This window comes from Mycothermus thermophilus (assembly GCF_041956435.1).
Source record: "Mycothermus thermophilus strain CBS 625.91 unplaced genomic scaffold VTJ04scaffold_1, whole genome shotgun sequence".
Classification (NCBI taxonomy): domain Eukaryota; kingdom Fungi; phylum Ascomycota; class Sordariomycetes; order Sordariales; family Chaetomiaceae; genus Mycothermus; species Mycothermus thermophilus.
Genome location: NW_027191427.1, coordinates 1,750,605 through 1,765,444, shown reverse-complemented (window position 1 = coordinate 1,765,444; position 14,840 = coordinate 1,750,605). Strand labels below are relative to the sequence as shown.

The 14,840-nt window shown below is 55.0% G+C and overlaps 3 protein-coding genes across 3 annotated transcripts; 2 read left to right on the top strand and 1 right to left on the bottom strand.

The window, feature by feature from the left end:
• Nucleotides 1-1,936: 1,936 nt before the first annotated feature.
• VTJ04DRAFT_650 (uncharacterized protein) lies at nt 1,937-4,180 on the bottom strand (the record flags this gene model as incomplete). The annotated part of the gene is made up of 1 exon (XM_069364726.1): nt 1,937-4,180. One exon carries the CDS (start codon nt 4,178-4,180, stop codon nt 1,937-1,939), a length of 2,244 nt encoding a protein of 747 aa, XP_069223259.1.
• A 2,381-nt stretch (nt 4,181-6,561) lies between these two features.
• VTJ04DRAFT_649 (uncharacterized protein) lies at nt 6,562-7,147 on the top strand (the record flags this gene model as incomplete). Its single annotated transcript, XM_069364714.1, has 2 exons — nt 6,562-6,601; nt 6,666-7,147. 2 exons carry the CDS (start codon nt 6,562-6,564, stop codon nt 7,145-7,147), a joined length of 522 nt encoding a protein of 173 aa, XP_069223258.1.
• Nucleotides 7,148-11,031: 3,884 nt separating this feature from the next.
• Nucleotides 11,032-12,335, top strand: VTJ04DRAFT_648 (uncharacterized protein; the record flags this gene model as incomplete). The annotated part of the gene is made up of 2 exons (XM_069364703.1): nt 11,032-11,452; nt 11,842-12,335. 2 exons carry the CDS (start codon nt 11,032-11,034, stop codon nt 12,333-12,335), a joined length of 915 nt encoding a protein of 304 aa, XP_069223257.1.
• Between the last annotated feature and the right edge of the window lie 2,505 nt (nt 12,336-14,840).

Sequence of the window (14,840 nt, the reverse complement as noted above, 5' to 3'; positions counted from 1 at the left end):
CAGTAAACTCCACGTCAAGAGCTAACATCAACTCGGAACCTTTGGACACGTGGGCCAGGAGTGGAAATCAATGGAACTCAATGGTAACTGGAAAAAGCACCACGCTGTCAGCGCGCCGGTAATAGGCGCCATGTCGTCATGACTGCGCCCAGAATCTGGGTCTCGGCTTGCGACCTGTTTGTGCCAGGCGCTTTCGGACTGGAACTGTGTTGCTGAATCGCGCTTTTCACTGAGTCCTTGGGTTACTTGATTCAAAAACTCTCTACTGCCTGGCCTCTCTCTCCAGCCTGATACTTGATTAAGGACCTATGCAGCATTTCGCAACAATCAACCTGAAGTTGCAAACCGAAATATCCATTCCCTACGCGGTACCTACCCCATCAATGCCCCCACTACGTATGCTTGGGTTGTGACGGCGGCAAGAGCAGCAGTGGTGGCGGCTATGAAGCCGGAACTCTCCGACCCTCGCCATCTCGACTTTGCCATGTTTTCTATTTAGTCCAAAAAAAGACTGCCGCCGGGAATTGCACATGCGCAGCCGCGGCGCGCCATGCGCCCTAGCGGCCATGTCCGTTCCTGAACCTATCATCTGTTTGCGTTGTACCGGCCGTCAGAAAGCCTTTTCGTAAAAAGGGCTAGCATCGCCAAAAGTCAGATCCATCCACATGCTTTTTTGTGATGACAAAGTCTTGGGCATAACAAGGCTCCGTGTTGACCAGTGTTGTTGGAGAGAGATGACAGACACGATGCTGGCGCGGTGGTGAGATTGTTGGAGACCTGGTGGGATTAAGACGGTTATTTGAAAGTCGAAAAACAAGAATGGCAAGACTCGTAGACATAAACACACAAAGAGGAACAAAGTGGAAGAAGTGACAACAAATGCGGTCAATATTACTATTATTTATAGTGACTCTTCGTTCTCGGGAAATAAACCCCAATAGATAATACTGAATCAGTATTAGATATTTACTTTGAACCAAAGGAACCTCCAACCCCCAAAAGTGACCAAATGTATTACAGACCAAGGAGAAACAGGTATATACGGGGATATTAGCCAATGTCAGCAATCTAATGTAATCAATGCTTTCCCCAAGAAATCCAACAGTAAAAAACCGGACTTGACACGTGAACACCTCCCTTCCTGTAGATGAACTATGCTAGTAACAATCGGATAAGACAGACACAGAGAGAAACCGAGAGATAAGAAATGCCACCCAATATGATGATGCCGATTCCGAGATAATGCTTATGCCCAGACAAAGGAAATGTGTGTCGAGAGACTGTGTGTGTGTGTGAGTGTGACAGAGAGATGTAAGAGAATCGAAGATTACAGGTGCCCCAACCCCCTCCAACGAGGGGAGGCGATTATAACAGGAGAATATTTCTCAACTGACGAGGAGGGAGAGTGTGACTGAGAGACGACAAAGGAAAACAAGAGAGGGTATAATAAACGTGGAATACACAAGGAAAGGCGGAGAGAAATTCCCTGAGAGAAAAGTGTGTAGTGATGATAATGGGTATCCTTTGTCCCCACCCCACAGATTCTTTTTTTTTTCTTCCCGTTTCTCCCAAGAGAACTTCCCCTCCCAGGTGTCCAGAAATGTCGGTTGCCCGAGATTGTAAGCCGTCTAATAAATGATGGTGGTCGCCGCTAGTGTTCCGGATGAAGATGATACGACAAAGGGAATGAAAAAAGTTGGTGTAATAATAATACCACAAATCAAGAAAGAGAAAGAGAGGGGTATTGTAGGAGACAAAGCGATAGTGTTGCTGCGTCTGATGATGATGTCGTCGTCGTCGTTGTTGTTGTTTGTTGATAGCACCGGCCGCGGATCCCGAGAAGGTGTTTGGCTTCGCTCACCAACTTCTGCTCCATCCAGCCTTCAGCCTCCAGCCAGCTTCCACATTTCCAGAGTCCGTAAACCGCTTCCCCCTTTCACCTCCTCGCACCAGCGCCGTCCTCCTTCATTCCCATCCCAACCCCTTCTTCCGTAGCCCACCCCGTCTCATACGGCAGCGGCCTCGTCGTCGCCGTCACCGCTCCAACACCTACCCCACTGCTCCCTCCATACTCCCGTCCTCCCCGCGACCCCGGCCTCGCCATTCCCGGCGGAGGCGGGGGCGGCAACGGCCCGGCCAACCCTGGCGGCGGTGTCGCCGATGGGGTCGTCGTCGTGGCCGTCACTCTCGCCTGCCCCTGGCCTGGGAGATGGTGATGGTGGTGGTGTAGCGAAGAAGATGACGAAGAAGCGTCAAACCTCAACGGCGGCAGTCTTGCCGTGCCGGAGGAATGACTACCTGGCGGAGCGGTTGGTGGGTGTGGCGGCAGCGCGGGAAGCAGCGGAGGTGTGACGTGTGGAGAAGGGGGGATGGCGAAAGAGGGCGGGCTCGGACCGGAGAGGGAGTGAGAGATGGGAGGGAGGGAGATGGGAGTCGGGAGCGGCGCGGGGATGGCGGGACCGGAGGTGACGGTCGGGAGAAGCGGCGGCGGCGGGGGAGCTTGGGATTGGGAGAGCAGGCGGTAGGAGCTCGTGGGTGGTTGGGGCTCCGAGTCGGTGCGGCGGCGGCGGGAGGGGCGTTCGAAGTCGGAGATGTCGCCGTAGGAGGCCGGACGGACGTGGTGCGGTTCCCGGGGAGCGGTGCGGGGCGGGAAAGGTGGAGGAGGAGGCGGAGGATGCTGCGGTTGTTGATGTTTTTGTTGTTGTGATTCCGAATGGGATTGCGGAGTTTTCGATGTTGGTGGCGGCAGCAACGGCGGAGGGGCTTGGTGCTGCTGAGGATTACTCTCGGATGGGTAGTGCTCGGGCTTCGTCGGCGTCAGCACAGGACTCGGCGGTCCACCCTCGGCCCATTCCCTTCCTCCTGGCAACCTCAAGAGGGCATCCCGTAGGCGATTTCTTTCGGCCCGGTAGAAATCCCTCTGTTCTCCCACCTCCTGCAGCTGCCTCATCAACTCCTCATTCCTCCTCGTCAACTCCCTATTCTCCGCCTCCAGCTTCTGCATCTCTTCCTGCTGCTCCCTTTCCCGCTCCTTCTTCCTCTGCCTGAACCTGGCCGATGCCCCCGCGTTACGCTGCCGTTTCTGGTCCGCCTGCCTCGACCCTTGATGTACGTCGACCGCCACCAGAATTTCCTCCCCGTGCTGCGGCTGGATCGTGATCACCGGCTGACCTTCCGCCAAGGCTAAGCTCTTTGCGTCCACCGCGCTCAGCGGAACCGGCGTCCATCTGGCATCAGCCCAGCTGCTCGGCGCACTCAACGGCTGGCTCGTCGGGAACGGTGTCGGATATGGAGGTCCTGAGAGAACGGGCTGGCCACCATGTTCTCGTTTCACCCCTCCTAGCGACGGAGTCGGTTCCAGTGGCGGTGGTCGCGAAAAGTCCTGGCTCAGGGTCGGGTGGGAAAGTGACCGGGAAAGACTCGATGTCGGCCGGGTTGGCGACTGTATCGCGGGCCTGGTGGTGGCGGAGGAGGCGCTGTAAAACTGAGGAGGCGTACCGAGAGGCGACGGTCCGGGACCGTAGGATTGCGGATCGTATGCGGATGCCGTTGTCCCTCTTGAGGCCGCGACTCCCTGCAGGACTCCCGTATGTTGCGCCGCCTCGATCGACCTCATCGCAGCCCTGCTTAAGCCGGCGGCTCTTGGGGACTTTGGCGTCAGGATGCGCCTTGCTGCGATGGACGCAGGGTGGGCTTGTGGAGATCCATGTTCTGGAGCTGTGCGCGGCCGCGCCCCGGGCGATCCGAGGCCCGGGGCAGGCTGGGTGGATGGCCGCGGCGTCGAAGTCGTCGGAGTCTGAGGTCTGGCAGACGTTATCGGCGAACCGATTGGAGGTGCGTACGGGCTTGCCCCCATGGTTGCTGACCGAGTGTGCCTGGGCGCGGGGGCCGACTGTTGAAGATAGCTAGGCTCAGCAGCTACGCTCCCGCTGGGCTCGAGCCGGTTCAGAATTCCGCGTGCGGTGGTGGGAGCTTGCTGGTCTGGCCCATCGCCTCGTGCTAGCGGGAAGTCAGCAGAGTCTCGAAGGTGCTGCTGCTGTGTCGGCCTTGCATCGTGGTGCTGCTGGCCGCGGCTCTGCTGTTGCTGGATCGAAGCCGCCGAAGCGACGTCTGCTGCTCTCGCCGGTGACCTCGTGGACGGGGGCGAGATCTGGTGAGACGAGGGATCCCCCTGCGACATGGCGGCCTTTTCTCCTTCGCTCGGGGAGCCGCCGCTGGCTCTCAGGCATGGACGCCCGTGGACGCGATTCGGCACTGCCTGTCTGGCCCCGGCTGTCCAGCTTGTCAGCTAAGGCGGCGGTGCCTGCGTCCCTTGACGACTCGCAGCCCCAAGTAACAGAGGCAAGCAAGCCTGGCCAACCTGGCACCGCGTTGACTCTTGGGGCGGGCGGTCGAGGTTGCGACTGGATCGCCCAAGTGACGAGATGTCGTCTCGGCGACGGCGCGTTTGGCTGGCAGGTTAGAAGACTGTTGCCAGGGCCCGGGCAGTGGTGGTAACAGGTTTATTATTTTCCGTCTTCCAAGAGACAGCTTGTGTCTCCTCGCTGGGCGAATCAGCGTTGTGGTTCGGCCACGTCGAATGACTGCGAAGAAACACTGCAAAACACCCACCCCTCTGTATGTGTGCACCGGACCTATGTGGAGGTAAGGGTGTCCAGGTGGGATGCAGACGGTTGAAGAGATCCCCTAGGAGAGACACCCCCCTTGCGAGAGAGGTACAGGGGAAATGACAACAAGGTGATTGGCACTGAGCATAACACTGGCAGATGCTGCTTAGTGGGAGGCCAGTGGTGATCGTCTGGGCCGACTCTGGCGACCTACACGGCACAGCGAGAGCCCGTCGTTGGTTGTTCTGGTACAGACTGAGACTTGGCTTCGGGCTCGGATTCCGCTGCTTCCAGTGGCTCTCTCGGTTGCGTCAACGGACCCAGTGACGACGAAAAGAAGTCCCGTTGTTCTCGATGATGGTTCCTCCCGTGAAACAGTGGCCGTTAATGGTGTTTCTGGCGGCGTTCATTCACATAAAAGCGTATATGTAACTGATTGCTGGGCCGGATGTGACTGAGCCCCAGCAGCAACAACAAGGCAGAGACAGCAGCGGCTCGATATCACTAGCCTTCCCTGTCCGTTCCAGCAAACCTTGTTGTTTCTTGACCAGCTGGGGTTTCTTGTTGGCGTCCAAGTTGATAGAGGGTCTCGGGCTGGCTTAGTTACCCGACCTACTGTGAAGCAGTTACGTAGGTCAAAATAATCGTTAGAGCCCAAGCAGACGAGGCCAGATTTGGCCGAACCCTGGGTCCCTTGGGCTGCTGGAGAAGTGTTGTATGGCCTTCATGTCCGCTCATAATGGGGAGATCCGGTCAGTCACCATCGCCAGCGCGCCGTAATTTTTGTTTTCCTGGTCGACGACGGACAAGGAGCCAGGTGCATGGACCAGGGTCCCTCCCGCCTGTTGTGCCGGTGTGGTGTGGGGGAAAAAACCGACACCTTAAGATGGTCGTTGTTGGACGACTTAGACACACCCATGACTGTCTGCCCAGGGTAGGTACCGTTTCATCAAGCTCCGTACGGTACCATACTGTAAAGGCTGTTACGATATTTACCTCCCACATGCCCAGCAAGCATTCCCGGGACAGACCAACCTTCATGCCAACATCCACAGCTAAATATCATGAACCTTCCATAACGAGTTATCCGTAGGTATGTCGACGATGCTGAACTTCCCACGGCAATCTCTCGCACCGCCAGTGCTGCTCCTGCAACAAAACTTGTGGCGGGGGACAGGGGCTTTTGTCGACGATGGCAGGCTTCTCTGTGTTGACCGCTCCATGATTGGAACCCAACCAGCTGGTTCTTGACTTCTTTTGGCGCCGCCCCCAGTGGGGAAAAGAAACCCTGCGAAAAGCCGCGCTGGAGCGCTTAGCTTGGCTTCTTGGCGAACAAGGCTCTTTCACCGCAGCCCAGCAGCAAAAGCAACAAGCTACCAGCTCGGTATCCAGCTCCGGACGAAGGAAGACGCCTTCTGCTGCTCGTGATTGCTCAGGCTCGTGAGATTTGACCAGACGCTATCAGTTTTCTTGAATTGAAATACAACCACAACACCTGCGAAGACCTCTCTTTGCCGCACGGGCATGGTTGGTTTTTGTTGACATGCCCCTGACTCGTGTTGTTGATGTTGTGGAGAAGACGGTGACGAGCATCCTTCACCGATAGCAATCCTCTCACTAGACTGGAGATAAAAGCGACTGTTGCATCACACCTGCGCTTCCCGCACCTAACGTTATGTAGTGTAGCGTAATGCCTGTACATACATACATTTTTCCCTGTGACACGTCGGACGCAAGGTGCGTCTTCGCTTGAGGGGTGATCTGGCAGACATGCCGGTGGGTTCAAGATCGGGAATGTGGAAAGCGACCACCACACCCCCCTTGCGTGGCAGGGCAGCGCTAGCTAGCACACAAACCCAGCTGTTCTTCGACGCCAGAAGCAGCTAGGGAGTTTCAGCATGAACAACGCAGGTGAATGCTGGCTGACGTGTCTGCTCCGAACGTCCAATGCTCAATGTTGATTTTCGAAGTGCCGCGCAGGGCTACGATAGGATGTATGGTCATGGTCGAGGGAGATTGATGAGATGTTTCCGCGCCAATAGCTAAGTAACTACGTAGTTAACCATCTCGAGGTGACGGTACCCTTTCGACACGGAACTGGAGGACCGCCCACCCCGGAGAACGGCTCGGCAGACCCCAAGTGGATGCGCAATCGCGGGAAAACGACATGTCCGTCATCACCCATGGCGTGCAAAGAAGAAGCGGGTCCCGACCGTGCCGAGCTGATCGAAAATGAAGACGGTGAGAAGAGGAGCGAACAACAAGACAAGAAACGCCGCAGCGTCGCTTTCATCGGCGGCTCCCTCACCGGGCTCTCTGCCAAAGCGCGGCCCGTTCCCCTGGTCAATCATGCAAGTGATAGACTGACCGGCCTCACTGAAGAGGTTAGGCGAATCCGTCAGGGCGGGCAGGCTGTGGGCGGCCGAGCCGGTGAGGATTGCTCACTTCACCTGAGTGTGTGTGGCTTGCGGTGTGTCTGCTTGTGGGGGAAGAGCCCTGCCGCCATCGAACACCATCATCAGAAGACGAAGCTCACATGAGCAGTTCGCGATGAAAGGCAACATGGTTCGTGGGCGTTACGTGACAGGCACAGCCCCTGTTGCGGGGGAAGGTTTGCCGTTGCCGAGAGCGATCCAAACTTTGGCAAGATTTGGTTCTCATTCTGACCGGCGAAGGCTCAATTTCCGAGTTCACCTCAGTTTGGTGATGGCAATTGATGACGATGTTGCCCCAAGACGTTGTAACGCCGAGACTTGGGCCAGGTCGAGCTTCGCGATTTGCGGGCTCTTGCTTGCATGGGGCTGAGAAGCCATCGACGAACAAGACCAAAAGAGACAAAATTCCAAAAAGCGGTTTAGTGTTTCCCACCGAATTGGGGATTTTGGATCTCCAATATTGGGTTCTAGGTTGGATGCGCTAACCCCAAGAGAAACCAGACGCCACCAGGTTCAGCGCAAAGAAGAGACGAGATTTGCTGACCGCCATGTCAACGTGACCTGCAGATGGCACATCAAGACAACCACGACGTTGAGGTTGATGGTTGATGGCTAACCCCGTTTTGAGTTCCCTGGGGAATTGTACAAGCCAAGATTCTCAACGGGCAAAGGACAACTCGTGATCAATCTTAGTGCAAAGTCCTCACTCACGGAAGATGCCGAGTGTCAGCCACACTGCACCAACCCGGAAGTTCAACGATTCCGTGACGTTTCCGTCCAACGGTTCATATTTATCAAGTCAGATGTCGCGAGGTTAGTTGTACATAACTATAGACTCAGCATTAAAGTATTCCGCTTGGGAACGGCGATCTCACAGTCTTGCATTGATGGAAGCTTTCGAAGCTTTCTATGCTAAAGTCGGGCTGACCGTTAGTTGACTATGCTCTAAGGATGTACTAACTAACCTGAAGCTTGCTTGATTTGAAACAAACACAAGTGTCATATAACTACAGAAAACACCTCAACTGTTTCTGACACCTGGGTAATGGAAAAGACACACTAAAGTCCTCTCGCAGAGCAAGAAACAAGGCCGAGTTGAATCCGGGACTCGGCTTCTCCGAGACACCGCAACATGTCAGCGCCTCGCATTCGTGCCCGACGGGCAATTCTGGCACTCTTTTTGGGTCGATGTGCAGCGAAAACCTGCCAGCTGTTTTCCATATGCAGTTAACTAACGCTCCCGCCCGTCTATGATCTGGCGGCGATGCCACCCTCCTCGACCGCCAAATCAGCACACAAGACCTGCTACTCTGCAGCAAGCCTGCAAACTGGCACAGAGTGTGGGGGGAACCAGGTACTGCCGTGGACGGTAGCTGATCAGCGGCCATCATCGACGACACACTATGAAGGACCTGCATATCATTCCGGAGAGACGTTTCTTGCTCGGATGTCTATGCGGCCTTGGATGCGACCTTAGCTGCACTATGCTGCCGTCGTTGACGAGCTTGGAACGTTACATGACACGATTGATGGCGGACGGGACTTTACCGTATGTATGTACAGTAACATTTGGTAACACGCAGGTATCCGATGAGGTCATCTCAGAAGACGACATTCCATCCATCATCTGGGCAAAACATGGTTCCTACCTGAGTTAGCGATATTGGCTTCGAACTTCGGCTCGGCCCATTGCATCCAAAACACGCGAGTGAGGTCGAAGCGGCAACAACCGATCAAGGATCAAGGGACGAAGTGAAGCTGTACGGGGAATCTGTGCGGTGATACCATGAGTCCACAAGAGCCTCGACGGCCTGAGGCCAACGTTGGAAACCCCTGCCTTCCGCCCAAAGCTGCAGAAGCCTGGAAGGAAGAAGCTATCAAACATGAGGCGGCTGGCTTCCACAACCTTCACCTGAAGCGGTATCCCGACGGGGACTTGGGCTCCGACGTCGAACCCAGGTAGTCACTAGCACTGACATCACCAATGCATTCTACATTAGGTGCGCCTGTAAAGACATGCATCAAAAAGCTACATTAGCCCGGTCAAGTCAACCGCCAACTCACCTGCATACATCCATAGTCCGCTACACTGTCCATTCTGTGCTGGCCGAATACGTCGCCGGTGGACGATTCCTCCAACCACAGCGCTGGGACTCTGGGGCACGGTGGCCTGTGGATCTGCCAACTCATATCCTGCGAGCCTCAGAAATTCCGCCAGCCCGGATCACCCACGACGACGGAAAAGCCAACTGACATGCAGCGCCTTCCCGCGTTTTCGATGGCTTGCAGCACGATTTGCGTGGATCCCCCGGCTCTGCATTGCCTGCGCATCTCGCACGCGGGTGTGGGCTGGGGGCCAGAGAATTGGCGCTCCGTACCCAATGGGGCTGGCACCACCTAGGTACATCATCACAACACAATTTCACTTCCTCCCGAGTGCTGCTTTTTTTTTCGTTGAGCCCAACGCAACGTTGCGCTGAACAACCGTCTTCCATCTTCTTGGCTGTTTTCCAAGGTTCCAGCGTCTTCTCTCCTCCTGTTGTTGAAGTGGACATGGACATGGACGTCGGGTTCTGTTTGGTTGCAAGATGATGAAAGAGGCCGATGAAAAGGTCACATCCAATCTCGCGGACCCACAGGGTGAATGAGATGGAAATCTCACAAATCCCAACCTCGGAAAATGATGAATCAAGGTCAAAGTGATGAAAGTCTGTGTGCCATCACTTTCCCCACCCCTGGCTCTCTCATTCATTCAATCATTCATCACACATTCATTTTCACTTCAGCCCCATCAAACGTTGAGGGAATCCACGATGCAGCCCGCAGATCATGTGTTCCAGCTCGCCACCACAGACCTCTCGTTGCCCGTCCTCAGAACGAATGCGAACATGCAATTTCTCAGAGGAATCCGTGCTGGCGAGGTGTCGCGGCCAAAATATTGCTTGGACGGACCTGAGTTAACTAACGACGCCAGTTTCAACGTCGGCAGTCGGGACCCGACACACTCCAGGACTTGAGCATGTCCAGGAACAGGAGGGACTGTTGTCTCAGAGGGATATCGTTCATGCCAGGCAACCCCCCGAGCCCAAGCAAGACACCAGTCAGTCAAGAAAACCCAAATGAATGTCGAACTGAGGACGCCTACTCGGTAGTTACTAGTGTACTGTAGTCGCAAACATTTTTGTTCCCACCAACACTTCAATCGAAGGAAGCAAGGGTAGAGTCGAAAAACTGCGATTCCCCATCACCAACCGTCTCGGCCCTTTTTCGAGTCCGGTTGGTGGCCTTATGCTGGACTTGGCTGCCGTGCATGTCGAACTATGCTTTATTCGCCAAACCTCGACTTGCATCAGATCCCGGAGAGGCAAAAAACGGTATACCATCTACTGAGAAAGGCAGCCAACTGGGAAGCGCGGGGCTTCAAACATCCGGGTTATTGTTTGTGGTGTTTGGGTTGCATGCATGCCGCAACGATCCACCCCGCTCCCGACAACGTCTCCTCCGGCCATCATCCGAACGCAAACTCGGCACGACGTCAGCAAAGAGTCAGGTAAAGTACTATGTAGTGCGTAGCGGCCGGCGGGAACGGGCTGCTCTATATTCCAACCCACGTCTTCTACCGACGGCAGGGACACAAAACACCTCACCTAGATCCACATCAGTTTTCCCGGCGGCGGCTGCCAAACTGCCATGAACCGACGAGCGGCGGATCTGAGGGCCGTCTTCCGCCCGAAGTTTCAGGACTGTGACCCCGCGATCCCCGCGATCCCGCCTGTTGTGTGAGCTCCGCATCTTTGCAAGACAAGCGCAATGGCGCGGAAACAGGCTATTAAAATGCCTTTGCGACGGCTCTTGCCCGGCGCTGGCTCCTGAGAGGTACTTTGCCCTCCTGGACTCAACATCTGCTTCACTCCAAGCTGATCCCAACCCCAGGGAGAGAGATACCCACACGTGTGAATCACCCCTCAACAAACGTCTCACCAACAACCATGGCCGACTTCCAGCGCTGGCACGTCAGCGAGCCATTCGTGGAAACCCACTGCTCGCTCGGCGAGGGGCCCTACTACGAGCCGGCCACGGACACGCTGCGCTTCGTCGACATCATCAAGCAGCGCCTCCACACCGTCTCGCTGGCCGAGGGCCCCTCCTCCCTCACCACGCTGCAGTTCACCGAGGCTGTCACCGTCACTGCCGACATTGAGGGCCGCGACCCCCAGGAGTCCATCCTCATCGGCGCCAAGCAGGGCCTGGCCGTCCTGAACCGCAAGATGGGAACCTATGAGTACATCACCAAGTTCCCCGACGAGAGGGCCGACCGGATCCGCAGCAACGATGGCGCCGTCGATCCCAATGGAAGGTTCTGGCTCGGGACCATGACGGATTTTGGGAAGGGCCCGTTCCAGGCTGAGGGTGAGTGACTCTATCTTGTGTTTTTGTGTTATTTGTTTTGTGCTCTGCCTGCTTGCTTTGGTTTGCTTTCCTTTTCAATGGGTCCAATGGGACGTTTGTTGCTGTACGTCGTCCACCACGTGGCAAGCCGACGGATCGGAGCAAGGGGGTGGCATACCGCCTCTCTGGGTCCATAGCTATGACCGCCGGCGCAGTGAATGGCATGTGGTTGCCTGTATGCTGTCAAGCAACATGCCGACCGACGCCGACACGTCAGACTTGTCAAGGGTAGGGTGGTTGCAGCATGACATGCGTGCAACTCCAGCCAGTTTATGCATCACAACATTCGATAGTTTACTGTTTTGCTCTCATCTTTCATGCCCCACCTGTGTCTAACCATCCTCCTATAGGCTCTCTCTACCGCTTCGCCCAATCCACCACCGCCCCCTCTCGCGCTCGCGAGGGCCTCACCATCCCCAACTCGGTCGGCTTCTCTCCGGACGGCCGGACCATGTACTTCACCCACTCGACCGCGCGCGAGGTGATCGCCTGGGACTACAACCCGGACACCCCGGACTCGCCGCTCTCTAACGAGCGCATCTTCTACCGCCACGACGGCCCCGGCGAGCCCGACGGCTTCCGCGTCGACACCGAAGGCAACCTGTGGCATGCCGTCTACGGAGAGTCGAGGGTCCTCAAGCTCTCGCCCGAGGGCAAGCTGGTTGGCGAGGTGACCATCCCGACCAGGAACGCGACCTGCTGCGACCTCACGCCTGCCGGAGAGTTGCTGATTACTACTGCCGGTGACGAGGAGGGCGAAGGAGAGAGCAAGAGGCTTGGCGGTGCGGTGTTTAGGATCCATGTCGGCGCGAAGCCGGCGCAGAGGTGGGCGTATAAGCTGTGAGTGTCCTGTTTGTTTGGGAGGTGTATGTATTACTTTATCTGCATGTACCCTGAAGTATGGGTGTAGTGTTTTGGAGCGGACCGTGTCTGTAGTATTGTTTACGTCCAGACATGGCAGGCGTGGCTGGCTTCGGGATGTGAGTAGAGACAAAGCTTTTCGAAAAATATATGATGTCAATGTTATGACAATGTGTGTCACCTGATAGTACATGGTTGATGCCTATCGCAGCATGTATGTCATTATGACAACGGGCAGTCATTGTTGATGTGAATGATACTCCCTGTTGAGTTTTTTGATTCGTGAGTTTTGAGTTCCCGTGATACCTCCAGGTGCGATGTTGCCCAGACAACATAGATGTCTGCCCATCACAAGGCCCAGTTTACGCCACCACTCTGAATCAACCCAGGCCTCCCGCCCTTCTCCGTTCAAAGACTTGATTATTTGGACACACACCTCTCTCACATGAGTTCACCGGACAGTGCCAGACCGAAGTTTACTATCCACTCGCACTCCCTGCCATCTGTAGGCATGTTTCTCGCCGCCTTTGACTGGTTGATCCCTCGTCCAGCCACCGCTCGTCACTGTGTAACCATCACTCGCAGCCTGCTCGTCTCACGTTTTTTGTTGTGACATTTCCCATGCCCTCGTTATCCCTTGTCAAGGTACTTTGTGTTATCCCCACGCCCTCCAGGTACCTCTCTGCCCGCCTGCTGACCAAAACGCTGGGATCGCTCGCTGAAGGAGCCAAAACGGAGCAAGGCAAGGGGATCGAGGAGATGAGAGAGAGATGGCCCGATGGGTGGCAAGAATGCCCGAGAAGGTTCCATCATCCCCATCATCGTCATCCTCGGGGTGATGAGTAAACCTAATTTCTGCCTGTCTGGGTGTGCCTTGACTTAAGCTCTCTCACTGGTGGTCCGGGTTCGACAAGAGACGGCCTTGTGTGTGATTGTCTTCCGCAATCACGGCGGCTGGAGTCAGACAGGGGAGAGGGACGACAATGTTTGGACTGTTTTGTTGACCAGTCGTTTATCATTCTTCTTGGGTAGGCAGGTGCTTGATTGGCGTCAGGAATCAAGCCCCGGTGTTGGCTGGTGTGGCTATTATTCCGAATCTCTTGCCGCCAAACTCCATGTCATCACAAAAGCAGGGGAAATAGGTACGGGATGTTCTCCGGACTGCTCCCGTCATGCCGTCGAGTCTTTTCTTGCTCTAGCGTGCAAGAGCACATGGTGTGATGTTGTGACTGTTCCCTCGTTTACGTGACTGTTGGAAAGAGAACAAGGAATGCGTCCGAGGCTGTGTTTGCGGGTGTTTGCTCAGCTTTCTACCCATATTTTCACTGCCATTGGGCCCAATGGACACAGCGTGTGACTGGTTCTCACTGGTTGCTCACGGTGAAAGGCTGGAAGAGATATGGAAGGTGGTGGTCTTGTCCGGGTATTGATGATCACAGTTCACGGGACATCTGTGAGCCACAAGGCTCTACAGGATCTCAGATGATATTTTTACAACATTGATCGAGTTACGACGATGCCATTCGGAATGGGAATGCTTCAAGCAGTGAGAGAAAACTGGCAGATGTAGGCCCGTTGGATTTATAGAGAGTCAGTTTAACACGGAGTTTAGCAAACTGGATTTGAAGGAGTGACAAACTGAGGATGTCAACTGGATGCATGGAAATCCAACAAGAATTTGGACAGAGCAAGACTTGGAGATACATATCTTGGGGATGTTTAAACCAGAAGTAGGCAAATACCTAATATAAATTTTAAAGAGCTATACTTTCCCCCTACCATCGTAAAACTCACTCGTGATCGATCCATCCAGGTTGGCCTTCGAGAGGCTCTAGATACCAACACTAGCTCAGCAAGCCTCCTCTGCGTGGGAGGCATCAAGAAAACTCACCCGCCTACGCAACCACCAATATAACAACCATCCAGCACCTCAGCATTTCTCATCCTCAGAAGGCTCAAGACCTGGCATACTACCTGCCTCTCTCTTCCAGGTTTCCAGCCCTACTGATCATGACTCGTTGCAATTCTTCCAGTCACTTTGATTCTCACATCTTAACCTTCAGTTCTTACACCCAACACATACCCTCCAGCATGGTTGGCTTCTCTCAGAAGGAGATCCAAGAGCCGTGGATTTGACAGAGGACGAGCCGACAGACGCACGCGCCATCGGTTCGAACCCTAACACTAGACGAGCAGGACTGGTCACCAGAATGGGACAATCCTCATTCCGTCAAGACAGCGCTACACCTCGGCTGCCAGAAAGAAAGTCACTTTATGGACGAAAGCCAGGCAGAAGTTTGTACCCCTTTGGCAGGGAAGCAGTCTCTCTCTTCCTTTTTTTTTTTTTTTACCCTCAAAGTCTCAAAAATACCCCATTCTACCGGTAAAAGCCAGCGGCTTGGAATCTCGCAGATGTCTCATGGAACTGTGAAGCCCGATCGGTGTTGATGGACGTGAACTTGTTCTCCCAGGCATCAGTCACAGACGA